The sequence below is a fragment of the Acanthaster planci genome, linkage group LG11 (genome assembly GCF_054643075.1).
Source record: "Acanthaster planci isolate LZ-2023a linkage group LG11, COTS_SCS, whole genome shotgun sequence".
NCBI lineage: Eukaryota > Metazoa > Echinodermata > Asteroidea > Valvatida > Acanthasteridae > Acanthaster > Acanthaster planci.
Genome location: NC_141787.1, coordinates 5378323 through 5405451, shown reverse-complemented (window position 1 = coordinate 5405451; position 27129 = coordinate 5378323). Strand labels below are relative to the sequence as shown.

Genomic DNA, 27129 nt, shown 5'->3' with positions numbered 1-27129 from the left:
GATGATGGAGGCGTGGCTAGTTGCATATATAGAGGGAGCAGCCTGTTTGGGAGTCTTCAAGCCCAACAGGGGAAAACTGAGTTTCAAATTCGGCTCAATTCATTTATATGCATATGAATTTTGCAAAAACCAAGAGTATTTTTCAATGGCAGAGTGCAGGTGATTGGTAGACACAAGTTTGGACAGCGCCATTTGATGCATGACAGTCTTTACAGCTCACAACTGAAATCCCTTTCAACGCTCTTTGAGCTATAAACTTTTATTATCGTTATTATCCCCACAAGTTTCACACAGAAATGTACACATAACAATAAAATTTCAATCTAAACAATCGTTTCCATTACATTTTGATCGAACAGGTCAATCATATACATCTCATGTCTCGATTCTTCCGTGTGCATTCCTCTCTCTTTTTGTACAAAACGAAAGTATGATACATTTATATACCACAGTTCTGAGGAAAAAAACCCTCAGCAGCTACGAAGCTATTCAGCAAAGTGACAACTTGAAATTGTTCTTGGTTCGTGTTTCTAATGGGGAAATTGAAGTCCAGTCACACGGCAGAGCCTCGTCAGAGGCCGTCGTTCCAGTGTTGTATAAACGGGAATGGGGAAAAACGGGATTTTATTCCTATAAACGTTAGTTTGTTTTGGATAGTGTAGTGAGTGCATGCCTAGTAGGCTGTTTGAGATCTTTGGCAAGGTATATCGAACCATTGCTTCAGTTTTTTTTCTCTGTCCTGCCTAGATTTCATCTCTGGCAGTTGATTCATTTCAGCGCTCACTTCTGTTATTCCTTTCTCTACACTCTTTTGTTAGCGCTCGGTCTAATACATTTTAGCCCGATGCAATGGCTATACAGGCGCTTGACAAACAACCTGCAAATTGATTTCCAATCGAAATCTCCCCCACAGGGAACGGAACAGCAAGTTATTGGGTTAAAGCCGCCGGTAAAGACAGAATGACTTGGGTGTCCATTATTCTGTGGTGTCGGCAAATGCGATCGAGGCGCCCGTTAATCGGGTTACTTTGTCCATCATTTCGTGCCAAAATTCGTTTTCTTTTATTGTCATTTCATTATGGCAAGAATAATTAAATATGTAAACATATAACAGCCTATAATAATTATCTCATAAAATTCAATCAGTGTAGTGGAACTTTTTAAAAACTTTTCCCCCAGTACTGTCAAGCACCGAATAATTCTTAAGCTCATTATATTGTTTTGGCTCGCTCGAAATTTCGGCAATTTTTTTTCTTTTTTTGCGTAGGAAGTTTTTCTTTTTAAACCAGCGCCAATTTGAATTACTTCGAGTTTCGTAAAAGGGAACTGAACTACTTCATAACTTGATCAGTCGCTGATAGTCGTTTCATATTCGTTGCGGCTGGACGAAACATGCCGGCAGCACTTTGTTATACAACGACAAAAATGATTGAACCAAAAATGAATAGACTATGTTTGTTCCCGCTGGGTCTCGATTGGGACCAAAAAAACCTGGCATACTAATATCATATCCAATTACCTTATTATTCCAACTCTCTAAAAATATAGCCGGCATAATATGCGTTATCTTGGGGGTATTATGGCAAGTAATATTAATGAATGACTAACTCCAGCCAGCTTGTATTTCGAGTGATTGAATTTCAACTGAAGTAATGCAACCGCAAGCGATTTCGCTCGCATTTTTTTTTCTGTTTTGGTCGCAACAAAACACAGAGACTCCCCTGGATTTTGACAATAATTGTTTCTCGCTGAATTTCTACAATGATTGTACTTTGCTCTGAAAAAATAATAGCCTCTCTCAAGTTAAATCAAAGGGTTCCTACATGGAATCTTCCTACATTTTCTTATATGAATTTTCCACCCAAAGAAGTTTGAAAAGTTTTTTGGGGTCGATAATTTAATGCTAAATTCGTGACGTTTTGACCTAACAGTGTAGAAAGCCCGGCTCGGAAATGTCGAAGTCTCAGTGTGGGATATGATTTACACGATTTACCAAATGAAAAGTCCTTTAAAATAGAGCACACAAGCTCCCGTGCAGTAAAAAAAACCAAACAAACAAAAACAAAAAACAACATATGTAATTTACAAAAAATGCAGTTTGATTGAAGGCCGATAACCAAATTTTATCATGATTCCGTGTCTTGAGCGATAGGGCGGTCTGTAAGCAACTGAATCGGTGTACAAATGAGTTGTCTTCCCTCGAAGAGGAATTAACTTTCTTTTACTTTGGTCAATTAATGATGGAGCATGTTGACGGCTAATGTCGCTGTTAATTTGAGAGCCTTTAGTACGGTTCTACAGCACCAAATGGGCTGTGGATAATACGCCTTGGGAGAGCCGTCCACTCCACTCAGCCGCCCTGGTCTAGAGTCGGTGTAGCCCAGGTTGCCACCGGCGGGTAGAGTTTCGAACCTCACACCAATGCCGCGTTGGGCGCGGTTACTTTCGTGGGGATGAGTCGGGGTTCCATCCTCTCCCGTCCTCAGTGGCTGTGAGGATGGAGCGCCCGGGGAGCCAGCGGTAAGTGGCTGACGTGCTGCTGGAGTCCGTGCAGGAACAGGCGGGGGAACACGGGCCTCTGGCCGGCGTGCAGGCTGTACAGGCCGTCCAGGTTGGAGACGATCCCCTGAGTGGGGTGATAGTAAAAAGGCGGGGCGAACATCCGCTGCATGGAGGCGGTGTAATTGCCGGCCTCGGCCAGGAGTTCCAACCCGACGGCTGTTTGGCGTTTCCATTTTGTCCTGGAGAATTAAATAAAAAAAGAGAGAAATTTAATCCTCTATTCAACCTTGAACGTCAAGAAGAAAATGAAAACGTCCTGTCTTCAGTCTTCGTGTATAAATGCCTTTTGTTATGTAGTTTGAAATTGGCAAGAAACGAGACTGACCACTCAGGCTCTATAATACAAGTTACGAACAGAAAGTATTGCTTAGCCAAATTTCCTCCTCAACAAAGGAGGAATTTGTGTCAGTTTTTAGCACCATACTAGTATACGGTCAATGTGCTACTTATTACTCATTTCATTGAGCCACGCATACATAAGTCAGTATATTTACTGAGGTTGTGCGACTTGCTAGTATCTTACCTTTATATTCTACAACACGAAATGTTACTGTTAGTGTTAATGTAAACTGTTGTTAGTGTTGCTTGTTGTTTGTTGTCAATGTTTGCTGTTGTTTGTTGTTGCCATGTCAGGAGTTCACTTTTGTGGGGTTTAATTCCCATTTACTTGATTACTTCTATGTTTGATTTCAAAAAGAACAAAGTAGTCATTTCCCACACGAATTTTTAGGCTGGCACGAACAGAATGGAATTTTTATGAATGTTTTTCGCTCGTCCAGTAAGTCCCTTTTGGAGTAACTTCAACAACAGGGGCGTTCGTTCGACCACTCAAACAAAATGGCACGAGCTCTGCTCAAAATACATCTTTAGCAAAGTTAGGGCTACAGGCAACCAAGAATGCAGTTTCGTAAACTGTTCTAATCATCCCCCCGTTTTCGTGATTTCCTAAAGAGCTAACCCAAATAATCGACGGGACGCCACAATGTTGCCCTATATCGCGACGGCCCCTCCGCCTCTGGCCGTTATTAGGCGTCCCACCCCTGTATAGGTACCGGGGGGCTGGACTCTACTGTTCAACAATACAAGCTATTGCGAGCGGACCCGGAGCGAGCCAACCTACCGTGTATAAACTGTTTTGTACGGCACTTCCGCCGCCCCGGCTCCCGCAACTGAGAGTCCCCGCTCCCGGTAATTTGGTTGTTTTGTTACCGTTGTTGGTTATGGCGAGGAAACCCAAACCAGAAAGAAACGAACAAAATCGCCTGCAAGCGGTATTTTTTCACACTTCAATTCTTGAGTTGATTGGTATTGTTGCCGGGTTCCTGTGAATATACCATTTCGGTTGCACAATGAACTGGAATAATGGCTTTTTACCCCCGACGACTTAAAAACTGCGAAAAATCATCTGGTAGTGAAAACGCCAGCCTGTTTATACGTTGTTTTATGACGACACAGTGCGTGGGTGAAACAAGCCAATCTGAGTCGGTGTGACAGTGTTGTCGAACGGCAGGAAACTGCGTCGGAATACCGCAATAATACAATCCAAACAGTTATCCAAGAGGAACAAAGAGGCACATCCGCATGGCAAAAATCGCATTTTATTGGGGGAAAAAGCTGGGAACAAGACCTCCGGATGGACTTGCTGACAACCGCAGACGATAAATTGTGTGTGGAAAATCGGCAGTCATAACCTGCATTTTCTTTCCTTTTTATAAAAAGTGTCACCCCTGGGTGACCACAAACAACCCTGCTTTAGTTCAGCCACGGGCTAGGGTTCGTACCAATTTGTACCCCTGACCTCCACCTTTCAGCGGCAATTATTGAGGCCCCTTTGGTACCCCCCTTTTCGACACCAAGAGTGTCGTAATCGTTGCGCGCCGTAGCCCCCCCCCCTTTTGAAATTTTTTTTATTGCTAACAAATTTTCCGCGTTGAACAACCCAAAAGGCCGCGCTTAATAGTCCCTCCCCAGAGGCACATGTTGTTTCCGTGGCTTTGTCCGTGCGGCACCGGGGCTTGCCTGTTGGTTCCGTTACATCACCCGGTTGGTTTACCGAAAACAAAAGGTCCCTCCGCTTTAATTCGCTTCTGCAAGCTTGTTCACGCCGCATTTGGCACATTTTCCCCCCTTTTTTACGAGAGAAAACTTTGTAGTTTGAGTATTACAGCCGCTTGCTTGCAAACTGCAGGCCCAAATGACGGGCTTGTCTTTTTATATTTGTATGTTTGTTATTGTTGTTTTGTTTGATTAACTTGTCCGTTTTTTGTGCCAGATTTTAAGACTCGTTTTTAAATTGGCTGGTTAGAGTTTTTTCTTCAGTTTTTCAGAGATACATATTTATTTTTTTAAATGGTGGTCTCAAATATGTGGACGTTTGAGACCCCGTTCTCAACCACGAACATTAATGTTACACTCATGCTGGCTCTACACACTGTGGCAGTATTACGAATAATATCCATTGAAAGGAAATTATCGACTCTTACTGATATTTTCTTAAACATTCTTCTGCAATTTCATATTAGGTCAGGCTTGTGAAGAGGGATTTGGCGTACAGACTTAAAGAAAATAATTTCTCAAAGAGAACTGGTTTGCTCCCAAATGCTTTTTGGCTTGAACAAAAAGGGACAGAGATTCTTTGAAAAACGCGGTTGATTTGTGTAAACACAGTATAAGGTTGCTCGTACTCTAAAAAGAACTCGAACTTAGTCTTGACTTCCGTTGCATTCTCGACAGTCGAGTCCAGCAGCGATCTTTGGAAGTGTCTGACTTGACAAACACATTCCTGGCTTTTGTGGCGCGAGTGAAGAAATTCCGCGGCGTGCGCCGAATTTGACTCTCAACTTGCTGCGAAGAATGAGCGAGAACCCTCTGCTTTCTGGGGGTGTTTGGGACCCTGGACATGCCAACGGTGTGTCGGATAAAATAGTTACGGATATAATCCCCGGAAAACCTGACTTTTTATTTTGATGTCGCTAATCAAGCGGAAAGGACTGAAAAAAGTGTGAATTTTTGACCTTGTTGCTTCGATATGTTTTCTTAAAATAAAAAAAAGATTTATTAAAAATGACTTTCCATTGCGCTGCCGCGCCTCTCCACTGTATATAGTGTCGGGGAGCGCATAAACCTCTCAGTAACACCGGACCATTTGATGAAAAGTGTTTATTTCTGAATTCTGAAATGTGTGCCTTAATAATGTTGTTTATTTAAGACACAATAATCTAATCCTTTCAATAATAATTTTTTTCTGAACAAGTGCCTGCTTTTTTAGAAGATAACAATCAGACTTGCTCGCAATTTTCTCCAATGTGTATTTGATAGACTTTAAAATTTCTGAGAGAATACTGCGCCTGATTACCGGCAGACGCCAGTTTTCCATTTGTATCTTCCCACTCCAATGTATTTTCCCCCCTCAAACTCCGATTTTTCTGCCGTCATTGTTCATATTCTCAGTCGCCGCGCAGACTTCAATGCACCATCACCAAATATGTCTAATCCCCTGCCAGCAATTTGCTAAATTCACTCTGAGTGATCCTCTCCGACTGTCAACACTCATCCGGTATTTAACGGCCCGATAATCCAGGGAATGGCCGATTCTGATAAAAAGAGCCCTTTCCCCCATCAAATATCAATTATGGAACAGCGATACAGACGAGGGGCTAATCCAATCATGGCTTCTTAGCTCATCCGAGCGCGCCACACATTTTGAAGGCGTTTGATGCTCAGTATCTCGCGGGAATGGAGGGAAGGTGATGGAAAGAGACACACACAAAAAGACGTAGACACTCCGTCGGCCTGGCGAACAATGAAAAATTACCCCCAAGAACAAGTGCAATCTGGCTTACATCGCCGCAGAAAGAAGAGAACAGCGAGTGTGATGCGGAGGTTTTTTTTTCTTTCACGGAGGGAGAGATTCGCTTAATCTGCGCCGAGATGGCCAAATAAAACGGCACGCATATCCCGGGATCGCTTTGGCGTCGAGAAGCCATGAAATATTAAAATAACTCGCGCTTGATTTTCCAACGACTGCACGGCAAGGCTGCGTGTATTATGTACCCGAGCAGGCATCGGGTTTAGTTCTGAGAGAATCAGTGTCCTTCCTTGTTTTCCTGTGAGTAGAGTTTCCATTTAGCGGATTGTCGTTGTCAACTCGGGGGGGGGGGGCAAACTCCTTGCCGTCTCGCCAGAATGTGCCCATGATTTCGTGTAAAACACTTTCGGAAACGTCTTTTTAAAAGCAGCTTTGTGGTTTGGCCGGATATGCTGGAAGCAACATAACCAGCTCTCCGTTTTGAAATGAAATGGTTATATGAAGTATTTTATTTACTACAGTACTCTATTTTGCCACTGGTCAATAAAAAACCCATCTTTTTACGAATTCTATTAATCTCAAATCTCGTCTGTATGTTTGCGTCAGTCTGCATCAGCTGATGATCGCGTCTTTGTCCTCAAGTCTGTGTCATCAGTTGTCTCCTTTCAGTGGGCGGATCCAGGAAAATGTACTGGGGAGGGCAGTTTATATTGCGACAACCTTGGCTGCATCCCACAGAGAGAGGCACAATCTCAGAATGTGTTCCCCCCATTGAATGGATATGTCAATGAATGGATTGATATTTTAACCGCACTGTCCTATGCTCTTAGGCAAGTTTGATTTCCCTGATTCATAAACACTGAAAACTGTTTATTTAACACAGCGGAGTAATTTCTTTTGAAACACCTTTGCAGTATATAACTTGATGACTGATAATCTTTCACCGTCTGTTTGGAGGATGAAGACTCAATCGACCTTTCTGAGTGTTAGCCGATCTTGATAACGCTTAATTCCAACAATATTGTGAATTCTGGTCTTGAAATTTAGGATTGCTGACAGAACGCTACGGAAAAAGAATAAAGATGTCAATGAAATCCTCTTTTCCCAATCTTTGGACCCGCCCACCAGGGAGGGCTTCTGTTCTCTGTGTATTCGTAAAATGTCAGTCTTTGATCCCCTCCCAGTCTACCCACCTCCGGTTCTGGTACCACGTCTTGACCTGCGTGTCAGTCAGGTTCAGGCTGGCGGCCAGCTCCATCCGGTCCTGGACCGACAAGTACTTCTGGCGCTCGAAGCTCCGCTCTAGGGAGTTGAGCTGGTGGTCGGTGAAGGCGGTGCGGGCCTTGCGCGGCTTCTTGGGTTTGCCCGGGCTGTGGCTGTCTCTGCTGGACGAGATCTCGTTGTCCTTCCCTGCGAGGTTCGACGAGAATTATGCAGGAGTAAGAAATACCTTTTCAATATTGAAGCATTACAGAGGACCACTAGTCCTATGTGGATATCATTTAGTGTTAATTCAACACTAAATACCGTTAATGTCATACCACATTTTGCAGCATATCGACCTTTTTCTTTTCTTTTTTTTATTTATTCGTCACTATATATATATATATATACACCCATTCGGTGCATTTTAAAATCAACCAGCATTTTTGTTGAGGCGTAACTTTTGACTTTACAGTACAGTAATGCTCTGTGGGCCATAAGCAAATTTGTGGATTAATGATCCGTCAATGTTGTGAATGATTTGACCAGCCTCTCATGGAGCAAACATCATGAAATTATAATACCGCCGGTCGCCAATGAAAAATGGAGAGGCAAAATGCTGGCACGAAGGCAGACCATAAAAATCGTCCGTTATTTCAGCAGATTGAGGGATTTAAGCGGATAAAAGGCTTTGTGTAAATTAAATAGATCGGATAATTTTCTGTTTATTTTCAAAGAACGATTAAAGACGAATGTTAAACCCTAACAGTACCCAATCCACCTGTCACAGGATTGAGGACGGTTCAGTTTAATTGTCAGTGCTATACTTTGTGTTTTTTTATCAACCCAAGAAGGACTTTTTCACATTTTGTGAAGAAATCCCTCTTAAATAGACATTTCAAAAAATTGGGCACAAAATGTAAACACGATTCCTGCGCTCTTAAACCCGTCATTGGAGACAGAAAGACAGAAAGGAGATGATATTGCTCTTGGCGGAATTTACGAACTGGACGATCGGCAACATAAGCTATCTTGATTCCGCGAGTAAGCGACGCCGAGCCTAGCATGGCGTCATAGCTGACTGGCCACTGAACCGCCTACAGGGCTGGCCTCCGTGTAATGATATCTTATTAGTTCGCTGCCGAGCAGATGTGGCTGGGAAGAAAGATTGGGGGAACTCGGCAGCGAGAAGATAATGAGAGAGATGTCGAGAGAGGACAGAGAGGGGTTGAATACCGCCGATGAGTTGAGGTTATAAAGTCCATTTAGCAGTCCCCACTAGACGACTTTGAAACAAATTAAAATCTAATATCGGTTCCCGCGGTGGGATTTCGATTTACGGCGGGCGCGCGGGAGAGCGCGAGAAGGATGAACTGGGGGGACAGAGGGCGCAGCAAGCTGGCAGTTGAGAAGCCGATGAACGCGTCCGAGGGACCCTTCTATTCCCGGGGCTCGGGGCGCTCGTTCGCCCGTCGTTAAAAACCAATCTAAAATCACTGAGTTGTGAAGACTATATTGAGTTTTGTGTGTGCGTGCGTGTATGTATACATATGTATACAGTCAGGCAATCGTGTTTTTTTTTTTTTTTTTTTTTGTGGCTGCAACACTTCGACAGTTTTTTCCCTCGGAGGGAAATGCCTTCGTTGTCTGTTAATGCATTCTAAGCCAGGGTGACTGCCTTCCTTATCTCATTACATCGAAATTTTAAATCGATTAAGGATAAGAGTTACATTATTACGCTGCTACTTATAACGCCATCCCTTGTTCTGGAAATAGCAAACTTGATTCTGTGCGATGGGAAATAGGTGATCATATAACCATGTTGTCATTGTAAGTAAAATTGACAGTTGATGATCAAATGAAAAAAATTACACCATGAAAGTTGCAAATGTCTATAATTTTGTCAGTGGTACATGAATGCCTGGTACTTTACAAGTTTTCCAACGCATTCAGTCTCTTAAGATGAAACAGTTTTCCGACACTTGACGAAACATGACTTCTGTCAGTGGCCTCTCTCAGACATGGACCTTACTTTCAGAGATAAACATTCTCCGTCTTGCCATATGGCATTGTATCAGAATTTGAAGGTGCAGTCTGAAACGGAAAAGGCCAAAACAATTTAAGTGGCCAGCACTTGAAATCGCAGCGAGGCCTATCTTTGTCATACTAACCACTGGATGTGTCTTGTTTTGGTAACAATTTTACGGTATGTGACTTTTTGAAAAGTAGTGAAACTGGGCATGAGGAAAAGTTTGTCCAAGTTGTATGACTTGTTTAAAGTTCAAGTAAACTCCATGTGGGAAAATGTTACATTCCACGTCAACTACTTGCGATATCAGGTTTTTTTTCAATACTTGAACTAACAAAAAGGAAAATGCTGCAAACTTCTTAAAAAATTTCGAGCCGACTTAGTGGGAGGGGAGTGGGGAAAAAAGAAGTGGATTTAGGGAGAGAAAGTTCCATGCTCTCTGTTTGTATCGTTTAGCAATGTTCTCAGTTTCGATCACACACTCTAGGGACATTTAATGCGCCGTCCCAAACGCAACCCTCGCGCGTCCGGCAACACCTCGCCTCGCCGTTTATCTTTTGTGGGACTTCGCTTATCGACAGGACATCGGCGGAATTCGAAATGGTGCGATTGTGCGAAGCTGTTGCTGCGTGAAGCTGCGCCCGACATTGTATGGAGAAAAAAAATCATCGCGCTAGTTGTGTACACGCTCGCACACAAAGGAATATACACCGCTCTACACAATGACGGGGCAGGCTTTCTATCGAATTACGAACATAACGTCTAGCAAAGCATTAATGCAATTATGATGGATTGAAGAGGGCTTTAAAAACCAGTCAAAGAGGGCACTAGGCCTTTCTTACAGAGAACATTTTGGTTAAAAGTTGCACATAGAAGGTACATCTTGAAGATTCTGAAATCAGAAGGTGACAGTGTCCCACGAAATCAATTACAAATCAATTACAGTTGCAAAGATTTAGTACCTCGTGCCCCGGTTTTACACAGAGGGTAAAACGAAAGGACTTTCAATTGTTCTGTACATTAAGCGGAATATTTTTTCTGTGTTTAATATCCGTATATGTCTTTGTCCGCAAGGGTTTCTGATAACTCAGAAATGGTGAGTTTAAAGGGAAAATTTGCCAGCAAATAGTGTGTTTTATGAAAGACAAGATGAAGGAAGTTTTTTTTTTCAAGGGAATGGGATAACGATTAAAATATAAAGATAAGTTTTCAGAGTTTCAACTAACGCTTGAATGACGCCATTAATTTTTAATCCAAAGCAAAAATGCCTGCCAGGAAATGTGATAATGAAGTTCCATGAGTCTAGTTTGGGCTAAGCGGCATAAACTGAATTTACAAATGGTTACATCAAGGACATCAAAGAGATTACAAACTCAGATGTTTACCTGTCGCTGTGTCACAGTGCCCGTTTTTCAGGTCATCACCAGCATCGTCGTTGTGCGGTCTTTTCAAACTGTTCTCGGCGTTGAGGTGATGGTGGTGGTTATATCGGTGCGAGTCAGTGTCTGAATCCCTCCCCGATAATTTCTCCCGGTGCTCCCCGGCAAACATTGCCCGTTCACACTCCGAGTCCCTGTCCTCGTCGTCGTCCTGGTCGTCGTCCTCCTCCTCTTCGGAGGCCACGACCCTGGTGGCTTCCCTGGGCTTCATGTCGCCCAGAATGTCCCGTATGAGAAACGAAGGGGCGTTGGAAGTCCGCACCGGCTCCGTGTGGTAGGCTTTCAAGGGGTGGATGGTGTTGTTGTTGGGCACGGTGTGTGCCGGCGACGAGCGCGGCGGCTCCACCGAGGATTTGCTGTCCAGCACGGTCGCTGCCACTGCACTCGGCGCGCTCAGCACGATACTGCCTTCGTGGTGGTGATGGTTGTGCTGATGATTGTGGTGATGGTGGAAAGTAGCAGGACGCGTGCTGGCCGCTCCGCCGGGGACGTGCACCCCTCGCCCCGCGAAGTCCGGCTCGTCTGAGTCCCGGGGAGAGTTCACCGCTATCGTCGTGGGGACTGAACCAGGCGACGACAAGGACGAGGACGACGATATCGAAGAGGACGACATGTCGCTGCGGGGACTGCTGCTGGCCAGCGTGAGCGGAGATCGGAGGCTGGGTAACGGCACGGCTTCCATGGCCGTCTGCGCTCTCATTTGCGGGGAACCCAACCACAAACTGAGAACTAAAACGTCGAGACTCCCTGTTATAGGCTTGTAATCCGCAGAGAAACGATTAACTCGCGCCTGACTTGCTCTCCACTTCACCGCCTGACGAGTAGTTATTACCGCACTCGACTGCCCATTTAAATGCAGGATTCACTTTTAGCGCTCCATGCAGCTTGCTGGTAGATGTCACACACACAACCTGCAATAAAACACAAACAATTTAAAGTGATTTGTCAATAAAAATGAACAGCTGGCAGCGAAAAAGATGCATACTCTGTCTCAGCCTGATATAAGCGGTTTACAAAGGGACTGGTAGGCTTCCGGCTGTAGTCTCTTTAACATTTACGATTTCGTCAACTTAAGCTGGTGGTCTTTATTTTTACTGAAAAGATTAGAAACCATACTTAAAACTTACGCAATGCCAAATTCAGACTTAAGAATTACGTAAGATGCGATGCACCGTTGGAGGGGCCCACCTTGAAGTGAGGGCGCGAGTCGGAACACAGTCCGTGAAATAATAACGGCTGAACAATAACAGCAACAGTTTTTAACTGTGCGACCCAATCGTTCTTGTACCTCAAGTGTCCAATCGTTTACGCCCTCAAGTCCCGAACAAAACTGAGCACTCGTGGTGAAAAGGGACAGCTTAAATGCTCCACCGCAGCCCGGGAACCAATCTTGAGAACGAACGAGGGGGCCCGGACTGCGCCGAGGTAACACGCGTGACCCAAACCGGCCGTCTAGCGCTTCACAGTCGCGGCAAGACTGTCACGGACTATCGACTGACAAGCCAAGCACACGTAAGCTGTTTAGCATAACACAAGAGCCGTGGGGCTGTTCGTTGCTGAGTTAGCGGCAGCTCAGCCAACCACTAGCAAGCCGGCTTGTTATTTCTCTTCTTCTCATAGCTGGCGCTCGCGCACTGCATGCAGCTACATCACAGAACGCGTTGTCAAACCTGTTAATCGTTCCGTGCTGCTGAGTGTGCCGCTGTTTGCGCGTCGATCGCGGCAGTCACGGTCGCCCCTGTATCAATGTTTAATGAAGTCCGTGGAGTCCGAGATGGGCGTGTGGGGTGGACAGGCCTTTTGTTTCGGTCACGATTAGGTCATAAAGGTTGCGAGAGGAGGCCCCTCTGTGCGGATCGAGGGTCAGGAAGCGTCAATTGAATACCCAGTCCAATCGCGCGGCCCTGACACCCTTGGACGTCAAAAACCGTGAGACGGGTTGTTGACGAAACAATTACCCCGGACGAGTTTCGGCATCGTGGCAATATTCAAGAGTCGGTACATGCTGTGCGGCACGCCACTTGAACGATCGGCACCCCGGAATTAAAAAAGAAAGCTTGATGCCCATTTACTAATAAAATTAGAGACACTTATTGTGAGTGGGCGCTGCCGGCGTGCAGCATGGTAGGGGAGAGATCGCAGCACAACCAGGTCAGGACATTGTGATCGATCCACGGTAGGCCCACCCTTCCCTAACTTGGTGTGAAGGTTCTCTGCCGAGTTAAAAGAACAAATCTCAAACGAACAATACAGGCCACTCTCATTTTGATTACAATTTGTATAGGGGGGCCAAAATTTGCCGAAAAATCACCTACTGGTCGTTTTTCGATTTGGCCTCCAATTTGTTCAAAGTGGATTGTCTCATTAATTTAAAGAGGGTCATATTTTCATTTATTGCTTCTTGGTTACTATATTATTATCTATATTATTTTAACATGTTATGACTCATTCTTTCACCTTCTTGCTGACCAACAGCCATTAGTTTAGCAGCCACTTATAGGAAAAAACAACACTAGTGACGTAAAAAGAGCAAACCCTATATAAGAAAGGGGGCTTTCGTCTTACAAACGCCCATTTCTTGATCACGCCCTCCATTTTGTCCCCGGTTTTACCTGCTTTGAGCGCAAATAGCTCACCTCCGTTATTGTTTTCGTTGTGACCCGGCACTTTTCAAGCCAACACTTCCGAGGACCTCGTTTGTCACCAGCGCCAAGCAAGCCAAGCTGTGCCTGCGGCCGTGGTTTTCGCGACTGCCGCACGACCCGATAACCGGGTCGCTTTAGATCATTGCGGCAGACTTACACTGGAGGCGCGCGCTGAGTCAAAAATGTTGACGCTACTTTGACTGCAGTGTCTTTCGCATGCAAAACCACCACCCAAGGCACATCATTTGTCCCTCTCGACAGTAATTAGAAAACCGAAAAGTTGACAGGTGTGCAGCAGCCTGGAAATTGGCGGGGAAGTTCTGGGCGCATGCGCGGTGTACCAGCACGACACTTCCAACCCGATTGGGGGATTGCTAGTGATGCGCGCGTGATTGACAGTTCATTGCCATATCCACCGTCAAGGAGGCGGTGCATATTAGAGCGCCAAGAAATAAACACGGGCCTTTTCAATTGCTACTTATATGCTCACCTAGCGGAACCGATTACACCGACCGCGAGATGATCTTATTTTTAGATCAATCATTCCCCTCTTTTTAGCGGGAGAAATTATTAGCATTCGTTAGTCCTTCGTGTCTAAAATAATTACCGAAGGCGACATATTAATTGTGTTAGGTGATTATATGAGCTGATATCTTTCCCTTATAATAATACTACATCCTCTCACCGTTGGATGTGCTACTAACAGAAATATAATTGGATTCCATAAGATTGTTCACTTTTTCTAGGGTCGACGTAATTGTTTTGCTCATTTGTTTTAAATTTCATTTATTGATTTATCTTTTTTAAGGAATCCGTGAGGGTAAATTTACGGGAACCTCAGCAGTGTGCACGAGGGTGCAGGGTGCTAATTTGTGTGCAAAATGACTGACTCTATACGGTAAGTCTGTGTTCAGACCATTTTTAAAAAAATAAATTCTCACCTGTTACAATATGAAAACCGCCATATCAAGGTTTCCATACGTGACTATCGTGATATCAAGTGTTTTTCTGCATTCAACGAATTCTTTAAACACACACGCCTTGAAGACTTGATAGCGGTACACTATACACTGGTGCTTAGAGCTTAAACACATTTCTAAATATACTTTTTATACCCATTTTTTCTAAAAACAATTTTCATGTAGGACATGACATTTACACTGAAATTCTTTTAGGAATGGGTTTAGATACTAAGCGAATTTCATAAAGCTAAAGGTGTGCCATGGAAAAACGTTCAACGTTTAAACACTTTCTTAAACACATTTCAATAAATATGTTGTGGTTAAACATTTTTTTAAGTTGACACAAAAGTGTTTAAACGGTGTTTTTAGAGCAAATTAGGCCTACAGTAAATTGGTAAATTTTGCTTACATAAAAGAGTTATAAATCTACAAGGTACGCAACTTTATGCGTACAATCAACCTGTGTGAATTTCATTCAAAATGCTCCAGTTCTGTGCAAACATACCTGATGTTTTCACCATCAGGCAGAAAAGGAAAATTCTGTAAATGATAAATTTCCATTTTTTTCACGCTATCGATAGCCGTATGTAAACCCTTAAAAGTAACATGGACATGTGCATGTTAAAAGCAAGTGTGCGGAAACCGGTGTTAGTGCCATTGCTTGGGGCTCACGCGAAATCTTGTAAAAAATGACGTGTTTTACTTAACTTGAAACCTTTTAGTTATCTAGCGAAACACCTGCGCCTGGCTATAGGACACGTAATGATCGCGTGACACCACGGAGATCATTCAAGCCCGCGAGCCCGCTCTAAATGTCACACCTTGCCCAGTTGTCTTTCGATCGGGGAAAAGAACGAACTGCTACAACTAGCCCGTACTGTGCCACCACCAAGAGGGTGGGTATGAAACCAGCAACTTCACATGTCTGGAGTTGTTAGACCGAGTGTTAGTCGCTTCACCCCTGTAGCGCCGTAGCTGACGTTGCGTTAGTGTTACTGACTCGGGTGAATACAGAAAAACCTATAACACATCGATGCATGCCCGACCGGACGCTGGGGTGGCGCATAACGCTTGCCAGCCCCGGTCTCGGCCACTGGACGATAGCATCGAGCATCTAAAGAAGAGTCCAGGGGTTGTTGTCTATCGCCTTCGCACCTCCCCAGACGGCCTCACTGGTATTTCGGTCCTGGGGAAGGGGCCGCCGCTAACCCACGGTGGTGAAAGTCACGCCCGTTGCATCTGCGTCAGCCCGCTGCGCGGTGTGCCTTCGACACGCTGCCTCTTCGGTTTTCCTTGATGATCAAGAACATGAACAAAGACTAATACACAGTGACCTCTTGGTTAGAAAGATGGTGCGATTTCCGTCAGGTGTAAACATTTCGATGTCCATCTGCTGCCTACCGCTTATTTTGTGTTTAAACGGTCCTTCGATGTTTGCGTCAATACTATTAACAGCGCAGCACTCATTTTCTCTTTAAATTTACTCACATTAAAAAAAATCACACTTGCTGTCACTTTTATCCGTTCGTGTTTACGGACACAACAATTTTTTTAAATGGGGGCCATTAAAATGATAGAATCCTCATTTTTTCCAACACCTTCTACTAAATTTGTAAAAACACAAGACCACAAATATCTATTGTAGCTATAAATTTGAAGTATTACCGACCCTTTCAAAGTGTCAGAAGTCCACGCAGTTGGAAGCGAGCTGAACACAGGTATTGCGGTAACTTTCACACTAACCAAGAATTCGGAAGTTCGCTTCATACACGTGCATCTCTCCTCACAGATAAAATTCAGCCGGGACCAATGTCATATAGCGCTGTTGAGTACCATCTGCTAATCCCTGAAAATGTATGCTTAGCAAAAACTGATTACCAACCCAAACTGTTACACTATCTATATCTGTTGTGACTGGGTTCCGCAAATATTTGCTCAGCCCTCCCCCCCAAAAAAAAATCACTAAGCAATTTTTTTTGGCCAATAGATTTGTAAGCTTCGGCCCAGGTTTAGAGTTCTGTAGGGCTCCTCACACCAGTAACAGTGGAAGAAATAGTTATGGCTAAAGCGGTGTTAATACGATGATACGTGTCCATCTTATTTCCACTGAGAGTGAAACTGGGGACAAGACTCGACTCAAGTGAAAGTCAGTCCAAAGTGTGAATGAAATGGAAAAGAGTCTATTCCTGGAGAACCTTGTGTGAAATGTCGACTTGCTCATCTTGACCGAGTCAGTAAATCTCACTCGAATTCTTCCTCTCCCAATTTGAATCAGAGGAAGTGAATATCCACTCTTTGAACCATGGAGATATCTTGACAACCCGTACTGGATCCTGCCGGGGGTCTGCTGATCGTCGGAAGGTTAGGATTGGTGTGTTTCATGTCTGAACGTACTTGTAAATGCTGCTCACGAAAAGGACAACCGTGTCTTGATCACATCGGTAATCTGACTTCATGTTTGACTACTGTCGAGGGTTTTACATGGCGCGCTTACCAGATAAACCCACTCGTCGCTTCGCCTCCAAGGTTTCCCCTCTCATAGTCGATTCATGAACGACTGGCCGTCTTCATTAAGCACCCCGAACATGAAACAACTCCCAGTTGCCATAATGTGGAGAGAGGAGAGAGGAATCCCAAACCACCTGCATGCATGCAAAGAGCCATCGCAACAGAATAACTCAGAACCCTATAATCACCGAGCGCCGAGATCACGGCGATACCGAGAACTAAATTGCAGTCGATGGCCGTCATGCAAATGGCGGGAACCGGGGAGAGCTATTCTAATGTCGTGCATTGCGATCGGGGAAGATAAGAGGCCACAGTGTTCCAGTGCAAAGGACGCGAAGGGACAGAGGAAGGAGAAGTGGAGAAATATAAGACAGGTTAGAAAAAAAAAACCAGAGGAGAGCGCGTTAAGGAGGGGGGAGAGTGTGAGAGAGCATCATCGGTGATAAACGAAGAGCTGTAACTGATAAAGTGGCCGATAGCAGACCGTGATACGGCGCGATCGGCCCTGCGTGCCTGCCGCGGGTAAATGGCCCCCGCGAGGTCGTTCGGAGCCGTGATTTCGACTTGTGATTGCGATTTTGGATGGAATGAGAAGAGAAGAACAGACAAGAGAAAGAGACAGAGGGGGAAGATGACGCGCGGGGGATGCAAAAGGCCTCAAAGCGCGGGAAAAAACGCGGAGCGATGGTTTAGGGACAGTTGTCAAGCGTTTAATAATGCATGGCGAACATGCTTGACGCAATCGGGGAGAATCGAGATTAGGACTGCTTCCTCGCTCGCCTTTCGCGGGGAAAACAAGCTTTAAAGCAAGGGGGCTGCACATTGGAATAGACCCAAATGAAATGCTATATACACATTTTTCAACGCCCCGTATAGCTGTTACCAATTTCAACCGCCCACTGTTTTGCCTGATATTGTTTATCCGTGTCCAGTACTATGATGTTAATCAGCTTTCAAGATTCTGTGGACCTCCTTACAGCCTAAACTTTACCCGCTTCTGACAAGTTTGGGTAATCGGTCGAATTTCATTATTGAATTGTCCATTTTGACGAGTTCATAACAAATTCAAAAATATGACGTGACGCTTATGTATTTTTCACAAAACGGAAATACTACCACAATATAAAGTACACTGTAAAAACTCGGGTGTTAAAATCAACACTTTTGGGTGTTATCAGATGACCACACCATAGGGTGTTACTTTAACACGGATGATGTTACTTTGCACACCTATAAGTGCACTAGAAGGTGTTACAAGTAACACCAAATAACACCAAAATTTTAACACTAGTGAAAAGTGTTAGTGTAATCTTCTGATAACACCGTGGGTGTTAGATTTAACACCCCAGTTTTTTCAGTGTATGAAAACATCAGTTTTAAACCCACAGTCATTTCTTAGTCAATTTTTAGTGAGCGGAACCATTTTAGTCTCTTCGGTTCATTCTCTCGTTCTCTGTATTCTTGCCTATACTTATTTATAATTCATTGAAATTCTTATTGAATTTTTTTGGTACAAGACGATTATCGATTATAGGATTACTTGTTTTATGGTTTCCGTCAAAGGCAAAAAAAGATCGACACTAAACAGGTCCTAGCATTTTATTTCCGTGGGAGAAACTAAGTCATTCAAGCACGATTGCGTTTCTATAAAATAAACACAGCAATAAACAGTGATACATGATCGCTAATCAGTGAATGCTGTTACGATAACGATCCCTTTACAATATCAGTGCAAAAGATGAACTGAAAAATTGTCTCTGTTTTGTGGCAGACATCATTGACTGGTCGTAACATATGACATAATTCCAAAAGGAATCTAATCAATCCGTCTGGTTGCATGAACGTTTGACAACAACGTGTCAGCTGTCCTGCCAAAGTAGTTCTGTGTTCTGCATAGGGAATACCTACCTTGTAAAATAATGTAAAACTGATTTTGGGTTTATTTCCACACGTATTGTTCTCAATACACTTTCCAAACGAATACTTTAGTTCTTTTATCACTCATCGGCAGGTGTCATAAACTCTGCTGTTGAACCCAGAATATTCGTAACCCTAGTACTATATACAGGAGTAAGCATTTCTTTGTAATCGTTGATGTTTTTCAAACACGTGAAATGAATGAAACCTGACAGTGGTAACTATAGATGTGAGCGTTGGCTTTAGGTTTTTAATTTGACAAAATATGAGGACATCGAGGATTGTTAAATCAGACAGTTGCTAATACAAATTGAACATAGAAACGGCAGAGGCGTGGCTTAAGGTTATTTGAGGGATGATTATAAACTTTCACGTGAAGTTTTGCCCAAACATCATCCAAGATTGTTTGTCCTAAAATGACGGAAAGAGGTCGCCGATGGAGCTGAGTTTGATTGAAAATGGAGGGTTTTCCCCAACCCCTCGGCGGAATCACGCGTGACGAAAATAAATGGCCATTGGAACACCAACAACCTTTGTTCTAGTACTCGATTTCGTGCAAAAACTGAAGATTAATGCTCTGCACATTACTGTGATAATAAAAAAAAAAGCAGCCGTGAAACAGTCACGGCCAAACAGCCAATCCCGAAACAGCCATACACAGTCTGTGCTAACAAACCGTTTGCGCTTTCGTAGCTCTATGAAAAAACCCGCCAGTGACACTACAATGGCTGATGACACTAACCGATTGATATCCTGATTATGGTAGATGAAATGAACACCATTCCTCATCATCAGCACTGAAGTTATAATCTTCCGCCTTGAGGCACAGTTCCCACTCTACAAAAGTGATTTCCTTTGATCCATCAACCGGTCGATAAGTCCTTTTTTGTAAATGAGCTGACTGATTTTAAAGGATGTCAACAATGCAGAGCGGATCATCGGAACGTTAAAACAACGCGAGGGCCTGTAACTTGGATTTATGCTCAGATCTTGCTTTGCGCAGAAGAGATTGGCCGATTTTGCTTGACAACAAACGGGTGAGTGGCTTACTGGCCGTGCCATCGATATTGCTTCACAAGGATTCCCATCAGCTTAATTTAGCCTGCCATGACGGACTTTGTCAGTATTTTCACCTGAGCGACGACTTTTTAAGGCTTTTGATGCTGAGTCAAAATCGAAAGCTTTAACGTTCCAACTTTTTTTGACATTAAACGGTTAACCATGGTATATTTGTTTTGTTTCCTTTTCGAAGTTGTCTTTTGGCAGTCGTCTCTCATATTCCGTTAATAGAAACATTTACAAACAACGACAGCAACAATAACAGCAACAGAAACTGCGTCACCAACAAAGGGCGACAACAACAGCGGGCAGCAAACAATATTAACTGAAGCAGCAACAGCAACAGTATTAACAACAGCAACAGAAACTGCGTCACCAACAAAGGGCGACAACAACAGCAGCAGCAAACAATATTAACTGAAGCAGCAACAGCAACAGTATTAACAACAGCAACAGAAACTTCACCACCAACAAAGGGCGACAACAACAGCAGCAGCAGCAAACAATATTAACTGAAGCAGCAACAGTATTAACAACAGCAACAGAAACTGCACCACCAACAAGGGTAGCAACAGCAGCAGCAGAAAACAATATTAACTGAAGCAGCAACAGCAGCAGTAGTAACAACAGCAACAGAAACTGCGTCACCAACAAAGGGCGACAACAACAGCAGCAGCAGCAAACAATATTAACTGAAGCAGCAACAGTATTAACAACAGCGACAGAAACTGCACCACCAACAAGGGCAGCAACAGCAGTAGCAGCAAACAATATTAACTGAAGCAGCAACAGCAGCAGTATTAACAACAGCAACAGAAACTGCACCACCAACAAAGGGCGACAACAGCAGCAGCAGCAAAAAAGATTTACTGAAACAGCAACAGCAGCAGTAGTAACAACAGTAACAGAAACTGCACCACCAACAAAGGCAGCAACAGCAGCAGCAAACAATATTAACTGAAGCAGCAACAGCAGCAGTATTAACAACAGCAACAGAAACTGCACCACCAACAAAGGGCGACAACAGCAGCAGCAGCTAACAAGATTAACTGAAACAGCAACAGCAGCAGTAGTAGCAACAGTAACAGAGACTGCACCACTAACAAGGGCAGCAACAGCAGCAAATGGTATCAACAACAGCAGCAACAGCAGCAGCAAACAATATCAATTACCGCGGCAGCAGCAGCAGCAGCAACAATAGCATCAACAACTTGCACAGAGACAGCAGCATCAGTATTAGCAACAACAGTAGCAGTAGCGGCAACAAAAGCTGCTGGTGAAAGTTATCGGTTCCGTCCCCATCCCACGCGCGCGCCACTCCTTTACAGCATGCAGTTGACGAGGTGTAATTCCATTTTTCCCGACGAGTGACTCCATAGATGAAAACTTGCGGTTTTAATAGTGTGTGGCACTACAGATCTGTCAGCTTCCCTTAAATCTGATCAATAACCGACGGGGTTCCTTACTTTGAAAAAAAAGAGAACTTGAAAGGTTTACCCCTGAAGGATGTCTGGGCGGACCATGGCTGAAGTTATGAACCGTAACTAACTGTGGACAACGACGAGCACACAAATGAAGGGATCACTAATCCACCGTGCAGTCTCAAGGTTCAATGGAAGGAACATGACCAAACTCAGAAAAGCAACAAACTTCCCTTGGAAACACAATACTGAAGATTATGTAAACTGTGAAACAGGACGACACCAAGCCGCTGTAGGGTTCTTCTTTGATTTGAAGCTGCACACGGGCCGCACCAAGCCCCAACAAATGGACCGGGACTGGCCAGGGTAAATTTCCCGTGAAAAGGTGTTCGGACATAAGCTGCACGAAATGAACCCGGTCAGCAGAGGACAGCTCGGTAGAGCCGACGGAACGTTCCGGGAGACCGATCATTACCGGCCGTCAGAAAAACCAGACTGATTAGGAATGGACTTTAATACACGTTGCACTGGAGTCACAAACTGCACTGCACAATGCTATTTAGAATGTCTCTTCTTGGTCTCTCCTCGTAAATCCAGCGAGTAGGTCTTGCGGAACAAGAACAGAAACATTCAGCACGATTTGAGTATTGCAAAATGTAAAAAAAAATTAACACTGGAAAAAGGCCATCCACCGTCAATATAGACTCTTTGAAAAATCCCCCTCATTTTTTTCCAAATTTCTCACATTTCATTATCACACACAAAATAAATAAGCGTGCAGATGCTTGAGATACAAATAGCTTACCGTACAAAATCATGTTCAATCAATTTCTGTAATTCTGGTCAAGTAAACCCAATTCTCCAAAATACGCAGTGGTGATGCATTTCCCAGTGTTTGTTCTGAAAAATAAAATTCTCATCATTTTCCTGTTTGGTGTCTCACACCTTTCCACCCGATCCACTCCGCATTTCAATTCATTTTCCTCATGCAGTCTCAATGAATACACCAATTCTCCCCAATTCTCCCATGACCAAAATTAGCGCCACCGGCTCTCGCCTCATTCCCGGCAAAAATCTCCGCAAAACATTTTCCCGGGAAAACAAAATACAAATACACTCCCCGAACAAACAACAAGCCCCAGCAACTTGCATCTGTCCACCGTGTAATTACTGTAAATCATGTTCTTTTCTCTCTAATCCATAACCCGCGCAAAGCATTTCGAAATGGACTTACAATGGGCCCGCAGTGATTTTTAATTGCCAATCGTGCCTTGATGGAAGGTTTCGATCTGACCTCTGATCGGCGCTCGTCCGCCGTGTATACACTCCCCTACATGTAATCATCAAAAATCAACACTACCGTTGATGGCCTGAATAGGCTAACTAAACAACGGAGCGATTAGAATTCAAGCAGGGCACCACCGGGCCCTGCTGCCGTCTTCTCCCGGTCGCGTTAGTCCCGGTGTCCCCACCGAAAGCTTGCCCATTCCAGTTTAAATAGCATACAGGAAGCGTATATAAACACTGATTTCGATGTAGCATTTTGTACTGGATTAACCCCAAACACGTCCCACTCCAGAGACTAAAAGTTTGTTGGGCTTTCCTGTCACAATGTGGAAGAAAATCAAAACATTTTTACGCAATCGAAAGTGTGAGTGGTTCCCCCTGGAAGATCCACGCGATAAGGAAAAGAAAAACAAATAAGACCTGTGAGAAATGTCATCAGCGTTTTTAGCAGACTACATTGTTTTTGATACGCCTGGCAAATTTAAAAATGTCTCGCTCGAAACTGTCGCACACGCATCCTCCCACCTACTTACCCACCCACCGATCCGTCCACCGTACAGACCCACTTGCCAACCAACTAAGATTGTTGGGCATATCGGATTAGAGCTTATCCTCATGATTTTCAGAAAGGTTTGAAAGGAGAGGAGTCTGGTTCCCAGACCCAAAGATACTGACTATTTTGAAAGATCTTCAGGTCCGCTAACCGCTACGGTCACCAGACTACAGATGGGAGAAATTCCTCCTTGTTGTCGAAAATTTCCGAAACTCCTTCAAAATATTCGGACTCATTCTTGATTTACTTGATTCGTGAGGTATACTGTCGTCAATATTTGCGAATATTAGGCGTGCATAAATTATTTTTCCTAGCAGGTTCTCCCACATGCATAAATTCAAATAAGGTCTCTAATTTTGAATTTTTTTAGGGGAGGGGACGACAAAAGTACCTCACCTTTTGCACTTCTTGCATATACAGACCGTTTAAAACTACAGTGCGCTCCATCTAAAAACAAACGTCGAGACTATAGACATGACGTCATACATTGTATCAGTGGACGATAGCTACCTGTCCTCAATATTCTTCAGTCGGCAGGGAACCAGCCTAGGTGAGTAGATAAAACGTGAATTACCACGTTTGTAGTCGGTACAGTTCCATTCAGGGCAAGTAATGATGCAGTCGTGTTCCCCATCCTTCCGATCCGCCTATCATGCTAAAACTCCCCCGTTATAAAACACCACGCCCTTTTAGCCGACTAAGTATGAGTAATGACATATCAGCAGACCGATGGTGATTTCTGTCGCCTTGTTGTCTTTTGGCAGCGGAGTGTTTTCTTTGAATTAAGACTGTAGCAGTGTGCGCGCCGTTCAGGGACCAGAATCGATTCGTATAGTTCATCACCGAACTTTACCCTGCAAACAAGAGACTAGCACGTAATTACCCGAGGAACAGACCGGCTGTTTGCGCTTTGCGCGATTTAAGATGCATTTTACAAATAAAAAAAAAAGTATCTCATGTGTTTGGTATCAGAGTTTGTCTTCAGAGATTTGAACCGCCCAACTATAGCCATATTTAAGCAGGAAAAAAAATCAAACTCGTGATTAGATTCTTGAATTTTTCCGAAGACCCACAACCTTTGCTAGATTTTGTACGGTTACAGCCAAAGCAAATGCGACCTCGGGCTCATTCAACATGATGCCGGGGGAGAAAAAATATCACATGCCTTACTGGGGGAAGGGGGGGCATGTTTCCCCCCTCTTGATACGCCACTGGCCATCTGAGATTAATCTTCATCCCCCAAGGAAAACAAAATAACCTTCATCTACATTAATATGCCCTGCGATCAAAGTTATAATTCCATGAGCCATTCCATTTCGAACTCGAAGTCGAACTTGGACCTACTTTGTAGCAATTTCGTGCAAAGGCACAAGCAGGCATGACATGGCTATCATTGTAATACGTAAGCACAACTGACGGTCTAAACCGCCACGTACGCCCGACTTACTTCCGGCTGACGTTTATACACGTTTATCCCCATTTCTTTATGTGTGTCCATACACACAAAGTACGAGAAGCCTGTGGGGTGAATTGCATGTTGATCTTGAACTTGGCAGCTGTGCTCGGCCTGTTGTGACGGCAAATGTCGCTCCGTGGTCGCGCCCAAGTGTTGGAAAATACGAGGTTGCCGTAAGGAATAGATCGCACTGTGATCACTGTTCTAACGACTGTAACGAGCCAATACTTATGGCTCAAGTTGGCCGTGTATCAAAAGTTGGCCGCTATATCATGCCCTTTTTAAAAGTCGACATTTTCGACCAAAATAATATCGGCCTGACTTGAGCCAGACGGTCCGAAGTGTCTCACTTTGCATGAAAAACGCGGGTCTGCTTTAGCGGCCTACATAGACAGAAGTGTTGCTGTTAGTCCGTATTTAACTGCAATACCTTATGCTGCACAGCGTTTGGGAACTGGCTAATACCATGGTGCGTCCTTCTAAAGGCATCCGGGTCTTAAATGCAGGCGCCGGTGATTGGCTGCGGTCGAAATCATTCAGATACCCACTTGACATGTGCTGAAGGTATTGCTGACCAACTCCAGAGTTACCTCAATTATCAAAGGCGGTTTTGGGACCTCTCTGAATATCTTTTTTATGAGTATCTACGATGAAAATGAAGGTAAACGTGTACCCCGTATGTTCTGGCATAAATTGGCAGCTTTTACGGAATGCCTGGTCCTTGCAGACTATGCGTCAGTTGCGGCTGCATAGCCTTGTTGGACGGGTATTACCCTTCAGATGTTTTGATATTTCAATCAAGTGATCTCGAGGACAGCGAAAAACTCAGCTAAATACGGAGCGCATCTCCCTGGTTGGTACCATCTGTTTCTCTCATCGTATGCAGCACCCCGAGCTCTGTTCCCGCGATGCATCACCGGTCACTTCGCGCTATTATCTCGCGGGAGGAGCCCCCGACGAAGCGGGCCTGTCAGCCGGCATCAGTTTCACCGCCATCAACATTTATGGCCTCCCTTTTATATTGTTCCATTCCGTCCGCCCGTTAATTGCTAAGATAACAATGATTTCAGACACAAATAAAGCGAGTTTAATTAGTATCCGCCACCACTGGAGGTTGAAGGTTGGGAGCGAGGTCGTGGGAGTTTTTGTTTTTGTTGTTGTTGTCTGATCTCATCATACTGAGAACGAGGTAATGATCAGGGACGATGTTTCGATTGTTCTCCTCCTGGCGAGATTTTGCGATGACTGGTGAGATTACTGCGTCCTGTGGTTGCATGTGCATCTAATACATGTTGTAAATTGATTGATAGCCATTTCATAGCCATGGATACTTTAGATACTGGATAATTAGTTGACAAATGTCAACCAATAAGTCACTATGCTGCGATTTCATTTGCAGGAATCATAGACCTACGTGAATACAGATAAGTTTTTCTGATATGTTGCATAGTTACCACTGAGAAAACCTGAATTTAATGAATGTGTGGGCAGTTGTCTTGTTAAAGCCTCGGACTGTAGGCTTCATGTATTAGGGAAGTGTGCCTAAGTATGTCCTCTGACATCAAATGAAAAGTAAAATTCTGAGAAGTCTTCAGTGAAAAGGTCATCAGACCCCTGGCCTCGCTTTGGAGAAAGTGACATTGAGACTAATCCGGCATACATCACTGACGACGACTGATGGCTGATAGAACTGGGCGTGTGTGTGAGCACGCATGCAACACGACCGCAACACTTTGGCTGAGGCCGACCGCCGGGAAAAGTACGTGCGTGTGCCGGACTTTCGTTTTGAAGTGGACCGCACATATCCGCACCGTCGATGCCAGGAATTTACCGGAAGAATGTACTCCTTAACAGCTCCTTAAGTACACGCCATATGGCCGGCAAGCTAGCACGCTTTTAGACTCGTACGGGGATTAAATGGGCTAAGCCTGTATAGTCGGATTCCCTCATCTGACATTTAGTGTGTCTGTTTGGCATAGTTTCATCAAGATAAGTCAGGATTCTACCAATTTGTACGACCCATTCTAGCCAAAGTAAAATGCTTTCGGTACTATACTAGTTAAAATCGAACCTGTATAGTAAAGGCAGTGCATGCACGTAGTTAACAAAAACCCTTAGGTTGCCATTAGAGAAACCAAAATTTACTTCCTCTAACTTGTATACAAATAAGCTTCATGGTATGGCAGAATTTAAATAAGCTCGATATTACCATAGAGTAAATATTTGCCAGTGTATCTGCCGTGGCTGATAATTATACGCTTTTGATACAATAGTATACTA

At 44.0% G+C, this 27129-nt stretch overlaps 2 protein-coding genes across 6 annotated transcripts in view; one reads left to right on the top strand and one right to left on the bottom strand.

The window, feature by feature from the left end:
- nup188 (nucleoporin 188) overlaps positions 1-27129 on the top strand; it is a 192141-nt gene that overhangs the window by 10219 nt on the left and 154793 nt on the right. For 2 of the 3 annotated variants that reach the window (XM_087143591.1, XM_087143589.1), the window contains exons 2-3: positions 14495-14584; positions 23814-23943. The gene's annotated coding sequence lies outside the window, so the exon portion shown is untranslated. The remainder of the gene's footprint in view (positions 1-14494; positions 14585-23813; positions 23944-27129) is intronic. The other variant, XM_087143590.1, reaches the window with a different exon arrangement.
- LOC110987544 (barH-like 2 homeobox protein) lies at positions 229-12582 on the bottom strand. Of its 3 annotated transcripts, none has more exons than XM_022250349.2 (4): positions 12169-12582; positions 10988-11952; positions 7564-7780; positions 229-2741 (listed from the first exon to the last, which is right to left on the bottom strand). In XM_022250349.2, exons 2-4 carry the CDS (start codon positions 11739-11741, stop codon positions 2483-2485), a joined length of 1230 nt encoding a protein of 409 aa, XP_022106041.1. In that variant the 5' UTR covers positions 11742-11952; positions 12169-12582; the 3' UTR covers positions 229-2482. The 3 variants fall into 3 exon arrangements, with proteins under 3 accessions (XP_022106041.1, XP_022106042.1, XP_022106043.1); XM_022250350.2 differs by having other exon boundaries at positions 12230-12582; XM_022250351.2 differs by having other exon boundaries at positions 12330-12582.

Excerpts from the sequence above, each read along its gene's own strand:
- LOC110987544 (XM_022250349.2), bottom strand. The coding sequence starts at position 11,741 with ATGAGAGCGCAGACGGCCATGGAAGCCGTGCCGTTACCCAGCCTCCGA. Across the intron at positions 7,781-10,987 it reads GCACTGTGACACAGCGACAG|GGAAGGACAACGAGATCTCG; the intron begins GTAAACATCTGA and ends CGAACCTCGCAG. Across the intron at positions 2,742-7,563 it reads ACGTGGTACCAGAACCGGAG|GACAAAATGGAAACGCCAAA; the intron begins GTGGGTAGACTG and ends TTAATTCTCCAG.